Consider the following 14,147-nt stretch of genomic DNA (forward strand, 5'->3'; position numbering starts at 1 on the left):
CAGTGGTTAGGATAATTTCCATCCAGAACTTAGTCGCTGAGGCCTCCGTTGATTGTGCACGAACAAAATATGAGTCCAAAGGCAGAGTAAGAAAGGTTTAACTAATGGAGATATTAACTCTTCCGATAACTCTTCCGAGAACCAGTAACGTGGAAACCATGTCAAACCAAGACCAATCAATATGTGAGTGCGTGTGATAACAGGAGAAATTTCACCAACCCCTTGTGAGTTTTTAAGTTGTCAATAGGGAAAACAATTAATCCTCAATATGGCATCTGAAATCTTCCCACCACTCCCCCAAGAGGAACTTTACATATATAAAAAAGGCATGTCTACCATTGTCAGCTCTTTATATCATTTGTTCTCATATATTTTCTGGCCCTTTCAGTATCCAGAACCAGTACCAAGAACCAGCCAACAGCTAAGGCAGAGAACCGTCAACAGCACATTGAAGAAGGGCAATGTAGCATCCGAGGTGAAGGATTCCCAAGTTTTACTTTTTTCAATCAAATTGATAATTAGTCATAAACTCAATTAATATGGATTGAATTTAACAAATATATGGTCTGCATATGCATTGTCAAGAACAATTCATTAACATTTTCAAGCATTATGAAATAGTATTCTATACAAAATTCATTCATGAAATATTTTCAATTTCTTCTGCTTGATGAAATGCAATATCCTTACTCAACCTCCTTTTATAGTTGGCATGAAGGAAGAAGGAATGATGCTGGGGAGGCAATATCCACCAAATTATGATACTTGCTTCAATTTCATTAAGCTTCTAATCAAAGCAATGCTGAGTATCCTAGTTTTGGGGCTGGGTAGGAAATGACATTACCTTCCAAGCCATCTATTTTATTAATACTAGAAACAATATAGGTGGAAGGATTAATATTTTTGTTTTATACATGGTTGACAGGGCCAAATTATAGAGACAAGATACGCAAGAAGAAAGAGAGTAACATTTGGGCTGCTAAGGTGATGAACATTTACTTGAGAAGACTAAAAGATATGAGTATGATACAACTGGAAAGAATCCCAGGTACGAGGAAAGGCAAATGCCTTATGGTACAAAAAAGGAGGAAGAAAAAGAGAAGATACAAGATTCAGATACCCTTTTGCCACCCGAAAAACCTGAAGAAGGTACTTCCGAGACAAACGGGGGAAAGCAGGAAAGGTCGGAGGAAGGTAAGTTCTCCACACAAAATGAGGAAGGAATAGAGAAGATACAAGTTTCACTTACCATTTTGCCACGCAAAAGGCCTGAAGAAGGTACTTCCAAGACAAACAGGGGACAGCAGGAAAGGTCGGAGGAAGGTAAGTTCTCCTTTAATATATATATATATATATATATATAATATATATATAAGAGAGAGAGAGAGAGAGAGAGAGAGAGAGAGTGAAAAACGGCCAATTTGAAAGTGAAAATAACAGGGGTTGTTTCCTAAACATTCACTGAGCTCAGAACATATCTTATTTTGGGTCATTTATGGTTTCAACCAGAGCTTGGTTTAGTTTGGTGGAGTGAATAATATCTGTAGTCTTGTGATCTTGAAAAGAAAAGTAGGTTAAGGACAGGTCTAAGGGGGTATATGTGCTTTTTGTCCAGTATCCATGGCCTCCACTCTGACAGTAATTCAAGGACTGAATATATATATATATATATATATATCACATAAAAGTGACGCATAGAAATGAGTCCAAATCTTCAATAGTTGATCTCTAGGCCTAACTGAGTTCAGAGACAATCCAATGCCCTATAATGATCTTTTTCAATTTTCAACCTTGTAACAGATCCCAGTTGGGCTCTTCTGCTCAGAATTGGTAAAGCCGGCCTCTCTGCTGATCCAATATTGTAGCAGGTAAAGCTGCCAAAAATTGATGATAAGCTTCATGAGCTCGATTTGGAAACCAGAAGAAAAATGAAGAGGTGGAAAGGTTGCCGACGCCCATATTAATGGCGGCAAAGAATGGTATAAGTGAAATGGTGGAGAGCATCCTTACTTTCACCCAAGGCCATTCATGATATTGACTCAGAGAAGAAGAATCTGGTGCTATTGGCTGTGGAGAATAGGCATCCCCATGTGTTTCAGCTCTTACTGAAGAAAAAAATTCTGAAAGACACTGTATTTGGTGCAGTGGATAATAATGGGAATAGCGCATTGCATCTTGCCGCAATGTTTAGAGGCGATATCCTTGGCCTATTCTGGTGCTGCATTGCAAATGCAATGGAAGTCAAGTGGTACCAGGTATGAGAATCAAATTCTTTTCTTCTATATATAGACCTTAAAATAGACCTTGGCTCACTTTTAAGTACTTTGTTTTTTTTGCTGCATTTATGGCAGTATGTGAAGCAATCCATGCCCCAAATTTCTTCCCTATCCACAACGAAAAAAAGGAGTCTGCGAAGCAGATTTTCACACGTGAACACCAAGATCTGGTGAAAATGGGTGGAGAATGGCTGACTAGCACCGCTACTTCATGCTCGGTGGTGGCTACGCTCATTGCAACCGTGGCCTTCGCCACATCTACAGCGGTACCAGGCGGCACCAAGGAAGGGAGCGGAAAACCCATTCTTGAGCAGCAGCCAGCCTTTCATATCTTTGCTATTTCATCACTCATTGCTCTTTGCTTTTCAGTCACCTCCACTGTCATGTTTCTTGCCATTCTCACATCTAGGCGTCAGGAAAAAGATTTTGCCCAAGATTTGCCGAGAAAGCTTTTGCTAGGACTAACTTCACTTTTCATATCCATATTGTCTATCTTGGTCACTTTCTGCGCAGGCCACTTCTTTGTGCTCAGAGACGAATTCAGAATTGCTGCATTGCCAGTATATGCTGTGACGTGCCTGCCAGCAACATTTTTTGCTGTTGCCCAGCTACCATTATACCTTGATCTCATATGGGCTACTTTTAGCAAGGTGCCACAAGCTTGTTTGGATGATACATAGGGTTTCATGATTTTTAATTTCTATTCCTTATCTCATATGGTGATTTATCCCCCTGTTTCGTTGATTCCTAGAATAGCCATCCTTTTGATGGTCAGGAGTTTGGTTCCAGTTTCTTTTCTGTGGTCTCGCTTTGTTCATTGAAACTTCACAAATGAAATTGACATTATTCTGCTTTGTTGCCCATAATTCTAAGCTTCAGCATAAATAATTTGGCATGCTCTTTTGACTCAGGAGAGGGTAATCAAGAAATCTAATAAAACTTAGTAGACCATTTTGATTACAATATAATGTTTGATCAATTATATATATATATATATATATATATATATATATATATATATATATATATATAGATATATATATATATATCTAGAAATAAGATTATTTATAAAATAAAATATAGAAAAAATAGCACCAGTACAAGCAATGTCAATTAAGAATTCATTTGGCGGTGATTTAAAAAGCATTTATAACATTTTTAACACTTAAAATTTTTTATCTTTCAAGAATTAGAAAGGTTAAAAACACTTTTTGAAATCATTGTCAAACTCACTCTAAATTGAATAAACTTACAAAAATTATTAATAAATAGACATGACATACATAACTTTGATCTTATGGAAAGAAAAACATCATTAAATCCCAAACTAGAAAACCCATATACCAAATTGAATAATTTCTTATATATATATATATAAATATTAAAGATGAAGAAAAGCAATCATTTCATCTCATTTACAACCTTCAGTGTGACAACTTGCTTTATATTAATAGTAGCTATCCATATTATTGATTACTCTATGCACAAAGCACTTCTTTGTCACTAAAGATGAATTGAACATGCAGCATCTCCAGTGAATGCTGTGGAATGCCTGCCTCTGTGCCTCAGTTTCCATAACACTTTGATCTTATGTGGGCCGAACCTTTTGAAGAAGGTGCCAAAAATGGGTACGTATGTGTGATTCCTAGGGCATTACCATATCCTTTCTTTGAGCTAGATGATTGAAGGTTGGAAATGTGGCATTGAAGTGAGGATGCGCACCGTGCCTGATAGAAATATCTACTATTATTTGATAGCAAATACTTTTGAACTTCGAAATACAGACTTCCTTCCCCAGCTGTTCCTCAAAACATTACACGCCAACTCCTCTTGGGCGGCAAGTATAACCACACTTATCAAGGACAAAAGATGGATTTAATCCTTTTTAGTAATGTCCTTGTCACATACATGAAATTAATAGACCATCACTTTTAAGTAGATAGGACACATTTCATTTCTATTTTTAAACATTATTTAATTTCAGCAACTCTGACTTTAAGCTTGGCATATTGGTATATAATACTCTAAAATAAAAATGAAAATATATTGAAGTAATGAGTCATTTAGAGTTTGTTTGACCATGTGATTTAAAAAATTCTATTTTTGAAACAATAAAATTGTTTTTAAAAATCTATAAAACCATTTGATTGTTGTTCTTTGTTTCTAGTTTTAAAAAACAAAATGATATAGGAAACAATTTTTAAAGAATAAGTATAAGTTATTTGCACCATATATTAAAAACAAAAGGAAAACAAGAGAAATTAAAAGAACCATAAAAAGAAAATAAAATTGAGCATTATATCACTCTTCTTCTCTCTTCACTATCCAATACTAATCATCTTGAAAATCTTCAAATTATATGATATTTCTTTAAATTGCACATGTTTTTATGAATCGATCTCCTTTAACTTCATAAAAAAATTTCATTAATTAAAGATGTTAGGACAATAAGTCATTATTTGTTGGTAATTTTGTTCCATTTTATTTTCTGTCCCAGGAATCTTTTTAGATAGTGACTTACTTTTCATTGAAGATCTAAGGTTGTTGTTCATCAAACCGAAAAGTCACAGGTACGTTTAAAAGGTTTGATTTGTGGCAAGTTAAGTTTCTCAAAGGTATAAAAGGGATTAGTATATTTTTATGGAATTAAAAAGTATTTTCTTTAAATTTAAAAACTGTAAGGACCGCTCAAGCAGGGAATATCCCTCAAGCGTTGGCACCGCTTAAGTGCTTGACGCTCTTGTCGAATCTACTAGAATTTGGCAAAATATTTTTTGAGATATTCATACAAATTGAGTTTGGAAACTTTGAGATATCAATTCCCTATAACCTCTATGCCTACATATACCTTATTTTAACCAATGTTTTCATAACCAGACCAGTCAGTGAACTAAAAAAGTTATCGATTCATGGTTCATTGATCGGATCGACGGTTGAATCACTGATGACATAAATAATTAAATATGTAATTTATAAATTATTAAAATTTAAAATAATTATAAAAATAAAAATAATAATTTATATATTATTTAAAAATTCAAATTTTATTTGAAAATCAAAAAATTAGTTTCAAATTATAAATAAATCAAAATTATAATAAAAAAATAACACATTAAATATAAAACATATAAAAAAAAAATTCTCTAGCTATTGCCATTGGAGTGGGGCTTACATAGGGGTGGGGATAGGGGGTTTACACAAAGGGGGGTGGTTGCGATGGGAGGAGGGGGAGCTACCGGCCACGGGGGGAGCTTCCAGCCGACGCCGTTGGAGTGGGTTGAAGGTTGAAGATGGGAGAAGCATCAAAACGACATCATTTTGACATTGAAAAAAAAAATCATTTCGTTCAGAGGGAACTAGTCGGTTCATCCTGTACGCCGGATGGACCGTCGGTTCAACCGGTCCGATTTTGGTTCAACCACTTTTTGAGCCAATTGACCAATCGAACCGGCCGATTCGGTCCAGTTCGATTTTTAAAACAATGATTTTAACCCCTTTTAGGATTTTAGGGAGATATACCAATTTCCATTACTTAGATTGACTTAATTTGTTTTTCCTAAATAATTACTCAAATTTCTTTCATAAGGAATTTTAGTCTAATGTTTTTTTTTTGGCATCTAACCATCTAAATCATTTATTTAATCTTTTATTAAGATTAATTTTTCTATACTCAAATCACACCAAAAGCACTTCTACAATCTACAAGGCTAAAAAATATGTATTATACGAAAAAAAAAATATTATTATTTTTCAACCCCAAAAATGCATTATAGAAATTTTCATAACCACATTGTACTATTCTCAAAGTTTCCTGCAATAATCTTAAAATCTCTAATTGTGAATTCCTATAATCCCCATATGGAATGCTTTATGGATTTCTTCACAATAACAAATCATCAAAGAGTATGGTATTTGACCTAAGTCTCTACTAATACTTTTTTTTTTTTTTTAAGATTTCTAAATTCTAGATTCACCTAAACACCAATTTATTTATTTATGTGCTAACATATTAATTCTTTCTTTTTCTTTGTGAAATCAAAATAACAATTGTATTTTAATGAGAAGAAATATATTTTGAAATAAAACTCTTATCTTAAAATTTTCTCCGAAAAGAGAAAAATAGTTTCTTCTCTTCACCTTGGATTTGAAATCTCAACTTCTCTCTAACCTTTGCCTCTCTATAGTGTGAGTGTGTTTTAGAGTTTGTATATTATTAATATTAATAATATTTTTTCTTTTGTATATTATTAATATTAATATTTTTTTTTCTTTTTACCTACAACCCAAAATTTAAGCCCATAGGGATTTAAGCCTATGAGGGCCAAAAGGCTAAATAAAGAAAAGTAAAGACACAAAAAACAACTTAATTGCCTCACTAACCTACTCCCAAAAAATATAGTTCATGCATTTACCATCAGAACAAACCCATCATTTGTTCTAATTATGATTATATTCAGATTTTCTCATTTCAAATCAATCATCAAACAAGTGCCTCTACTTAGGAGATTCATTGGAGCATGCTCTGCTCATACCAACGCAAGCATTATGCAAAGTTTCTATTCCAATTCAAAGAGATCATTTTCCAATTTCACATCTTCATAAATACTTGAGTTTGTACTAAAAATCATTCAACCAGTTGACAGATGACAATTCAGCTTGTCTAAGGTCAATACAAACTTATCAAATTTGGACAACAAGAAAGTTTTGGCTTATAGGAGCCAAGCCTTGATCAGAACAAGCATTCAAAGTATATAAAGTTTTGTATAAATTCAATGTCAAAATTCTTTATATGTATATTTTTGTGAATTCAGTGACTTGCTTTGAGTTATAAATCCACCACTCAAGTCTCATCCAACTTATTTTTGGAATTCGGGATTTTGATAAATTCAATTGATATTTTAGGGCTCCTAAGAGTCTAAGAATTGAGTAGAGGCAATGATAGTATTGAACTTAATTTGAAGAAAAAAAAAATGCCAAAATCTCATTTATCTAAACAACCATTACCCATATGAAGCTTGAATGCTTCTACTTAAAAGATAAGCCTTTTGGTGTTATTCTTCCTACAAAACAAAAACAAACATATGACCAAGAGTTAGATTTTCTAATGTATCCAAGTGAACACCGATTGGAAAATTCCATTTTTCATACAAGATTTCCACAAATAATGGATTAATAATAAAATTTGTACCCAAGTTTTGAAATATATATATATAAATCCTGCATACAAGATTTCAATTGAAGATTAATTTATAAAAACTTAAATAAATATCAAAATTAGTAAAATTTATAAATAGCCCTCTCTAGGTAAGCCATCATTTTTCTATCATTTTCATAGCTAGTACCATTAAAAATAAAAATAAAGATTAATTTTCTTTTTTTATTCCACAAATAAATAAATACATAAATAAATAAAATTATAGCATCACTTCAATTCCTAGAAAATTGTATATCAACATCATTCCATTTCTACTCATATTTTGAATGAAAACAAATTAAATTGAATTAAACAAAATTAAATAGAAATGATAATGGTCAGATAAGCTATATACCATAATATTTCATAGCTAAGTAAATTAATATCTGACCAAGTATAGAAATTACAAACATCAAAAACTGATTACGGTATGGATAAGCATATAACAGAAAAACACCAAACAAAACATTGACTTCAAGCACCTACTGAAATGGCATCTTTAATTTGCATTATGGAAGTGCAAAGGAAGCAAGGGAGTTTGCTGCCTCTGTCCTCTAAATTGTGTTTGATTTCTTAATTCCACTAGCCTAAGTAGAACTTGTGTTTGAAACTTTTCCTCTAAAAACCAATTCAATTGAACTAAGCCAAGCCTAAATTGAGCTATTTTAATATAACAAAAGAAATAAGAGAAGCAAATTTTAATAGAAAATTTTCTGAGCAAGGCACATGACTTAGAAAGTAACTCAATCGAAACTTCTCCAGTAAAGAAACTAAGAATGAAAATCTCAAAGGCTTTGTTTTATTGCAGATAAACTGATGGAAAATCAATGGAAAATCATACAACCATGGCTTACTTTTGAGTTCACAATTTCCTTCAACCAAATAATATTAAATTAAGAAAATTAACAAAATGTAGAGAAAGTTATAGAGTATAATGATGAAGTCATTGCAGAGGCCATGACACCTGACCAAATGTAGAAGTCCACTCTCTTTGTTGGTCTAGAAAAGAGATCTTCAAGAAAGAAAACACGAAAGTTAGGGTTCCAAAGAGTGGTTTAGTGTAAACCATCTCGACTGAAACTAAAGTAAACGAAAGTTAGGGTTCCCTAAAACAGTTTGGGGCAGGGAATCTTGAAGATGAAGATGCCATCGGAGATCGAAGAAGATTTGGATAGTGAATGGGATATGAATCTTGCTATTGTGGAAGCACAAAATAGTTTTAGGGCTTGCCTTTTTTATATCGGTCCAAAACCTGATATCTACGACCTAAAAAAAGTTGTTAGTTAATCTAAAAATGTTTTGTTTACTTCCATTTTCCTTCATGTCTTTATTAGAAACATGATGCACAAATCAATACCGAGACAAACACCCAAATATAAGAGCTTAATTTAAATCATCATCGAGTCCCTTTAAGTCAAAACAAAACAATTGACCATACTAAGTCATCCATCTGCAAGTTTGAATTCAAAGAGACACAGGCGTCTGGTTGCTAGAAAGTGAATGATGAATTTTTACACTCACGGTTTGATCCATATGCTAGTTGGCAGCATGATTTTCTGGTATAACCGGCTGGAGTTGGGCAACAAGAGTCATACCTTCTTTGAATGGTTGGGATTTATTCAGTTTAAACCGACCTATTAATGGATCAAACTAAATATTAACAGCTTTTCAAGCTAGTAGTTTCAGATTCTACACAATATGTAGATACAACACCACACACAAACTAAATAATAACAGCTTTTAGTAATTAGTTTCAGATTTTGAGCATTTAGATGCACTACAAAGCAAACACAGGATAGAAAATTTTTCTAAAATTGTTCATATGAAAAATTATGTGCAATTAATCATTTTTCAATTAAATCACTCAACCCCTAAAATATTACTTTAATTTTTCTCATATTTTCCAAATCCTAGCAAGATATCATTTTTTTTTTTTCTATACTATAGGTTTAATTGAAAAAATATATATATTTTTTAATTTCAGAACCCCAAACTGACTTTAAAAAATGCCCCAATCTCAATTATATTTATTCACTATTTTCTTGTAAATAAATGAAATTTCATAGGTTTTTCCTTGCAGCATTCTGTGTCTTTTGGGTTCCGCGGGCCGTTATTGACTTCATATACTTCAATAAAGCGAAAGCAACAGGAGAAAAAAAAAAAGGAATCAAAAAATGAGAAAGGGGCATAGGAGTAGCCAGCACTTGTTGAGTGCCTTCTAGTCTTTGCAGTCTTATGGAACACTTTGATATCAAGAATCAAGTGTTATAAATCTAATAATTTGATGTATTCTTGAAGATTGCCACTTAATTCAATGAATAGTTCTAAACAGGTATCAAAATATCAAAAAGTGTGTGCCCTTTGTCCCCGCATCGCCTCCAACCCATTGTCATTCCTAGCAGCCCGAGCAAGCCTTTGCTTTGAGGCAAATCTTAGTTTGCTCTGAGGCAAATCTTAGTTTGCTCTGATACCAAATATAACAAGCACTAATTTTCCTATAAACTTTTCACATTCATGTGGTGCTAAGAAGCCCTTTAAGCCAGCCTACTTAAACCTACACAAGATTGCAATCAAGAATGACCTATAAAGACACATGAGATTATAGGGTTTAATCCTCAATTTGTATTTTATTTCTTCTCTAAATAACAATACATTAAAAAGCTCAACAAGACTCTCACAATCTCTTTGGTGAGTTCATTGCTCTCTTTCACACTACGTTTTAAGAAGGCTCTTCCTCTCAATATGCCTCTATATATTCTCTATTATTTCAAAAGGCATTTCAATCCTCCTTTTATAGGAATGGTACTAACCACTCCCTATTTGATTAAAAGTAAGCAATCCTAGTCCTACTCAAACTACAATTATAATCAGAATTGAAAATCATACTCAAATTATAATCGGAATTTGAAACTAACTCTCAATTTTCAAATATCTTCAACCAATTCCATTTGAAATTCCTCTCATTGTTGCATCTTGCCTTAGTCCAGGTACCAATTCTTCAAGTCCCTGGTTTGTGGTACAACACATCTTCCTTAGGCTTGCCCCAATGTCAAGACGTCTCTATTATGTTCTACCTCAAGTGTGTCTACTTATATGTCTTGAGTTAGTCCACTCATGCGCTTGAATTGGTCTGTGTATCCAATTAGCTTGTTGTAGCATCTTTAGGCAACCAACTACATGCATCTCTATGCAGCCGGTGTGCCTGCCCTTTCTTGTCTAACACATTTAGCAACTTGCCACGGTACCAATCCTTTCCTTGGCTCTTGGCCCTTTGTTGCTTCTTGAGCATATCAACTATGCTTCTATGTGTTCAAATAGAGTGAATTTTAATTTTTATAAGAATAAAATTTTATTTATTTTTTCTTTTTTATTTTTATTTTTTTGAAAAATTAAATATGTTCACTAGTTATATAACAATATGTGAAAAAATAATAATATATTACAAATATATCCTATAAAGTTTATGAATTAGGGATAAAAAGGGAAATAAAAGTTTGTAAGTGATAATATTTCACTCTTTTATAAATCTTTTCTTAAAGAAAATTCTAGGTATTGATTTAGTACTACATCTAACCTTGAATTTGACTCTTTGATCTATATGTGATTAGGTCTAGAGTGTTGTACAAAGATATAAAGAAGTACAATTTAAATATAAACAAATCAAATTAAGGTTTAAAAATATGAAATGTAGTATAAATAAACAAATGGGACTTATACATAATGCATTTTTTTTTTTTGGTTTTCATGTAGTCACTTTTCCTTGGGTACCATTATAAAGCATTTTGGTTTTTTGTTTTCTTGGAATGGGGTTTGGTACCACTCTTGTGGCCGCACCAAAATAGTGCTTTGCCCTTAGATGTTCAATCAACCATAGTAGGTGTTAAGAGAAGGAATAATGACTTGTACAAGTGATGTGGGTTTAGATGAAGGGGAGATGGAAAAGATGGGTTATAGGGATGACGATGATGATGAGGTTGCAAACGACATGGAAAGGATGAGAGGAGAGTTGTGTTAAAAAATTAAACTTGATTTAGAAAATTTCAAAATATTAGAATTAGATTTAGTCTTAAAAGTCAAGGAGAATATTCTATTTTTAGTAATTATTTTAGTTTCTATTTCTAGTTGTCAATTCCTAGATGGTTTGTATATTTTATTATTAGGAGTTTCGATTTTGTTTAGTGTCAATATCTATAAATAAGAAATTATATAATATTTGAATAAGAGAGAGTGGTGGAAGACAATAAAGTTTTAAATCTCCTCAATTTTTTCTTCTTTTGCAATATGTCTCTCTCATTCAATGTTATTACTTGAACAAACTAGTATTATAGCTTATGCATACCTAACAACGTCTTTATTAGAATATTTTTGCTTCTCATTTTGGGCACAAGTATCAACAGCAGTTACGGGCTCACTAGTAGATTATGGCAGTTCATGTTCTGGGACATTTTTGGGGGTCAAGTTACATAACTGAGAGAGGCCATCCGGCGATCCAGGGCGGAGGTAAGGTGCAAGGGTGGTCGTAGATCACTGTTTCCGGTTTTCTGCATACCTAACAAATTGGTATCAAAGTCATATGAAACAAATGTCAAGTGGGATGTATCTGTTTCAAGTTCCTCAACTTAAAAAAAAAAAAAAGACAATTATTATAATTGTAGGATCAAGATGAGGCTTTACTTGGTTTACAAGATACATGGAAGATTTTAGAGAAAGGCTACAGAGAACAACAAGATGAAACCACTTTATCCCCAAATCAAAGAGATTTTTTAAAAGATGAGCAAAATGGACAAGAAATCTCTCACCATCATCTATCAAACAATAGATGAAGGTACCTTTGAGAAGATTTCAAGTACAACGATCTCTAAGGAAGTTTGGGATATATTACAAAAGACACACAAGTGGAGTTGATAAGGTACAAAAAAGTTCATCTTCAAACTCTTAGAGAAGAATTTGAAGGTTTGAATATAAAAGAATCAAAATCAATCTCTAATTATTTTTCTAGAGTATTGGCTATTGTGAATTTATTAAAAAGAAATGGTGAGAGTTTAAATGATACTCATATGATTGAAAAAAATACTTCCACCTTTAAATTCGAAGTTTAATTATATGTTTGTGGGTATTGAAGAATCTAAAGATTTAGATTCTATGACTATCAATCAACTTATGGGATCATTGCAAGCCCATACATAGAGATTAAAAAGGAAGAATAAAAAAAAGAAAAAGAAAAAATAGAACAAGTTCTTCCAACAAAACTTTTAGTTAAAAGATAATGAAGAAAATTTTAATGAAAGAAGTCAAAATAATCGTGGATGTGGTCATGGACATGGTTGTGGACATGACAAGGGCAATAAAAAGAGAGGTAGTTTCAATTCATCAAACAATGGAGGAATAAGCCAAAACTCATATTCCTTAAGAGGGCATAGAAGATGGCACAACACAAGGCAAAATGAAAGAAGTCCCGGCTAGCACTTAAGCAGTCCCAATGCTTGAGCGGCCTTCCCTTTTTCAGAATATTAATTTAAGCTTTTTAATTCAATAAAAAATATATCCATCCACTTACAAGAAACAAACAAGAGGAAACTTACAAGAAATTGCTACTCCACTTGTATCACCACCTCCATCAACTCATGAACTTCTAACAACATCATTCTCATTGGAAAGTTCAAGTGAAAGGACACCACATTTTAGAAGTTTACAAGAGATTTATAAGGTAATAGAAAATTAAAATAATCTAACCCTCTTTTTTATGCAAATTATGAACTAATAAGTTTTGAAAAATTAATTGAAGACCGAAGATGGAAAAATATTATGGATGATGAAATAAAAACAATAAGGAAAAATGACACATGAAAACTAAAATCCCTTTTAAGAAAAGAAAGAAAGGCAATTGAAGTAAGGTGGGTATATAAGGCAAAAAAGAATGCAAAAGGAGAAACAACGACATATAAAGCAAGATTGGTGGTTAAGGATTACAAGCAGCACCAAGACATCCACTATGTGACCAAGAAATCATTGATCCCATTGTCGAAAAATCCAAATTTTCATGATCGAAACAAACTAATCAAAAGATATCATTTCACTAGAGCATGCATTATGAAGAAGGAAGTGCAATTAAATTTTGCAATATCTCATGATCTATTTTTACCAAGCATCTTAATTTTGAAGATTTTAAAAGGTTGAGGATCCTACACAAATCAAATTTAAGGGGAAATGTTGAAAAGTTAAACTTGATTTAAAAAATTTCAAAATATTATAATGAGATTTAATCTCTAAAAGTCAAGGAAGAATAATATATTTTTAGTGATTATTTTAGTCGAGAAGATGCAGTTGAACGACTAGTTAAACTAATTAATGAGACTAATGAAAAGGTTGTGGATGTCTCATCATTACCTAGCAGTAGCATCAGGAAGCATTTAGATGTGCAAATGTGACTGAAGAGTATAAACATCTGTTTGGCATTCGCAACCACACCTTTCTAATGCCTTTTTTACTTGGTCAATAGGAAGAAAGATGCATTTATTTGGCTCCCTATGACTACTACCAAACCAAACTTGCTATGATTGCTCTTCACAGCGCCATTAGAGGAGACTACTATGATAGGAGTTACAACTTTTCTCCATGCATGTGGTGGTTACAAACTAGACATTTATAATTGATTTAATTTGTCATTGCTGTATCAA

The 14,147-nt window shown here is 32.6% G+C and overlaps 2 protein-coding genes and 1 long non-coding RNA gene across 3 annotated transcripts; all 3 read left to right on the forward strand.

Moving 5' to 3' along the window:
• Nucleotides 1-270: 270 nt before the first annotated feature.
• Nucleotides 271-987, forward strand: LOC117919467. The gene is made up of 3 exons (XR_004652066.1): nucleotides 271-475; nucleotides 708-827; nucleotides 926-987. It is a non-coding gene; the product is annotated as an uncharacterized LOC117919467 (long non-coding RNA).
• Nucleotides 988-1,006: 19 nt separating this feature from the next.
• LOC117918043 lies at nucleotides 1,007-1,865 on the forward strand. Its single transcript, XM_034834573.1, has 2 exons — nucleotides 1,007-1,323; nucleotides 1,801-1,865. Exons 1-2 carry the CDS (start codon nucleotides 1,065-1,067, stop codon nucleotides 1,863-1,865), a joined length of 324 nt encoding a protein of 107 aa, XP_034690464.1. The 5' UTR covers nucleotides 1,007-1,064.
• Nucleotides 1,866-1,963: 98 nt separating this feature from the next.
• Nucleotides 1,964-2,956, forward strand: LOC117918044. Its single transcript, XM_034834574.1, has 4 exons — nucleotides 1,964-1,979; nucleotides 2,044-2,132; nucleotides 2,192-2,255; nucleotides 2,352-2,956. The coding sequence occupies exons 1-4, from the start codon at nucleotides 1,964-1,966 to the stop codon at nucleotides 2,954-2,956; spliced, it is 774 nt and encodes a 257-aa protein (XP_034690465.1).
• Nucleotides 2,957-14,147: the final 11,191 nt, after the last annotated feature.

The sequence above is a fragment of the Vitis riparia genome, chromosome 7 (assembly GCF_004353265.1).
Source record: "Vitis riparia cultivar Riparia Gloire de Montpellier isolate 1030 chromosome 7, EGFV_Vit.rip_1.0, whole genome shotgun sequence".
Taxonomy (NCBI): Eukaryota; Viridiplantae; Streptophyta; class Magnoliopsida; order Vitales; family Vitaceae; genus Vitis; species Vitis riparia.

Coding starts and splice junctions, on each gene's coding strand:
- LOC117918043 (XM_034834573.1), top strand. CDS start 1,065: ATGCCTTATGGTACAAAAAAGGAGGAAGAAAAAGAGAAGATACAAGAT. Junction 1,324..1,800: donor GCAGGAAAGGTCGGAGGAAG/GTAAGTTCTCCT, acceptor ACCTTGTAACAG/ATCCCAGTTGGGCTCTTCTG.
- LOC117918044 (XM_034834574.1), top strand. Junction 2,133..2,191: donor AAAAAATTCTGAAAGACACT/GTATTTGGTGCA, acceptor CGCAATGTTTAG/AGGCGATATCCTTGGCCTAT. Junction 2,256..2,351: donor TGGAAGTCAAGTGGTACCAG/GTATGAGAATCA, acceptor CATTTATGGCAG/TATGTGAAGCAATCCATGCC.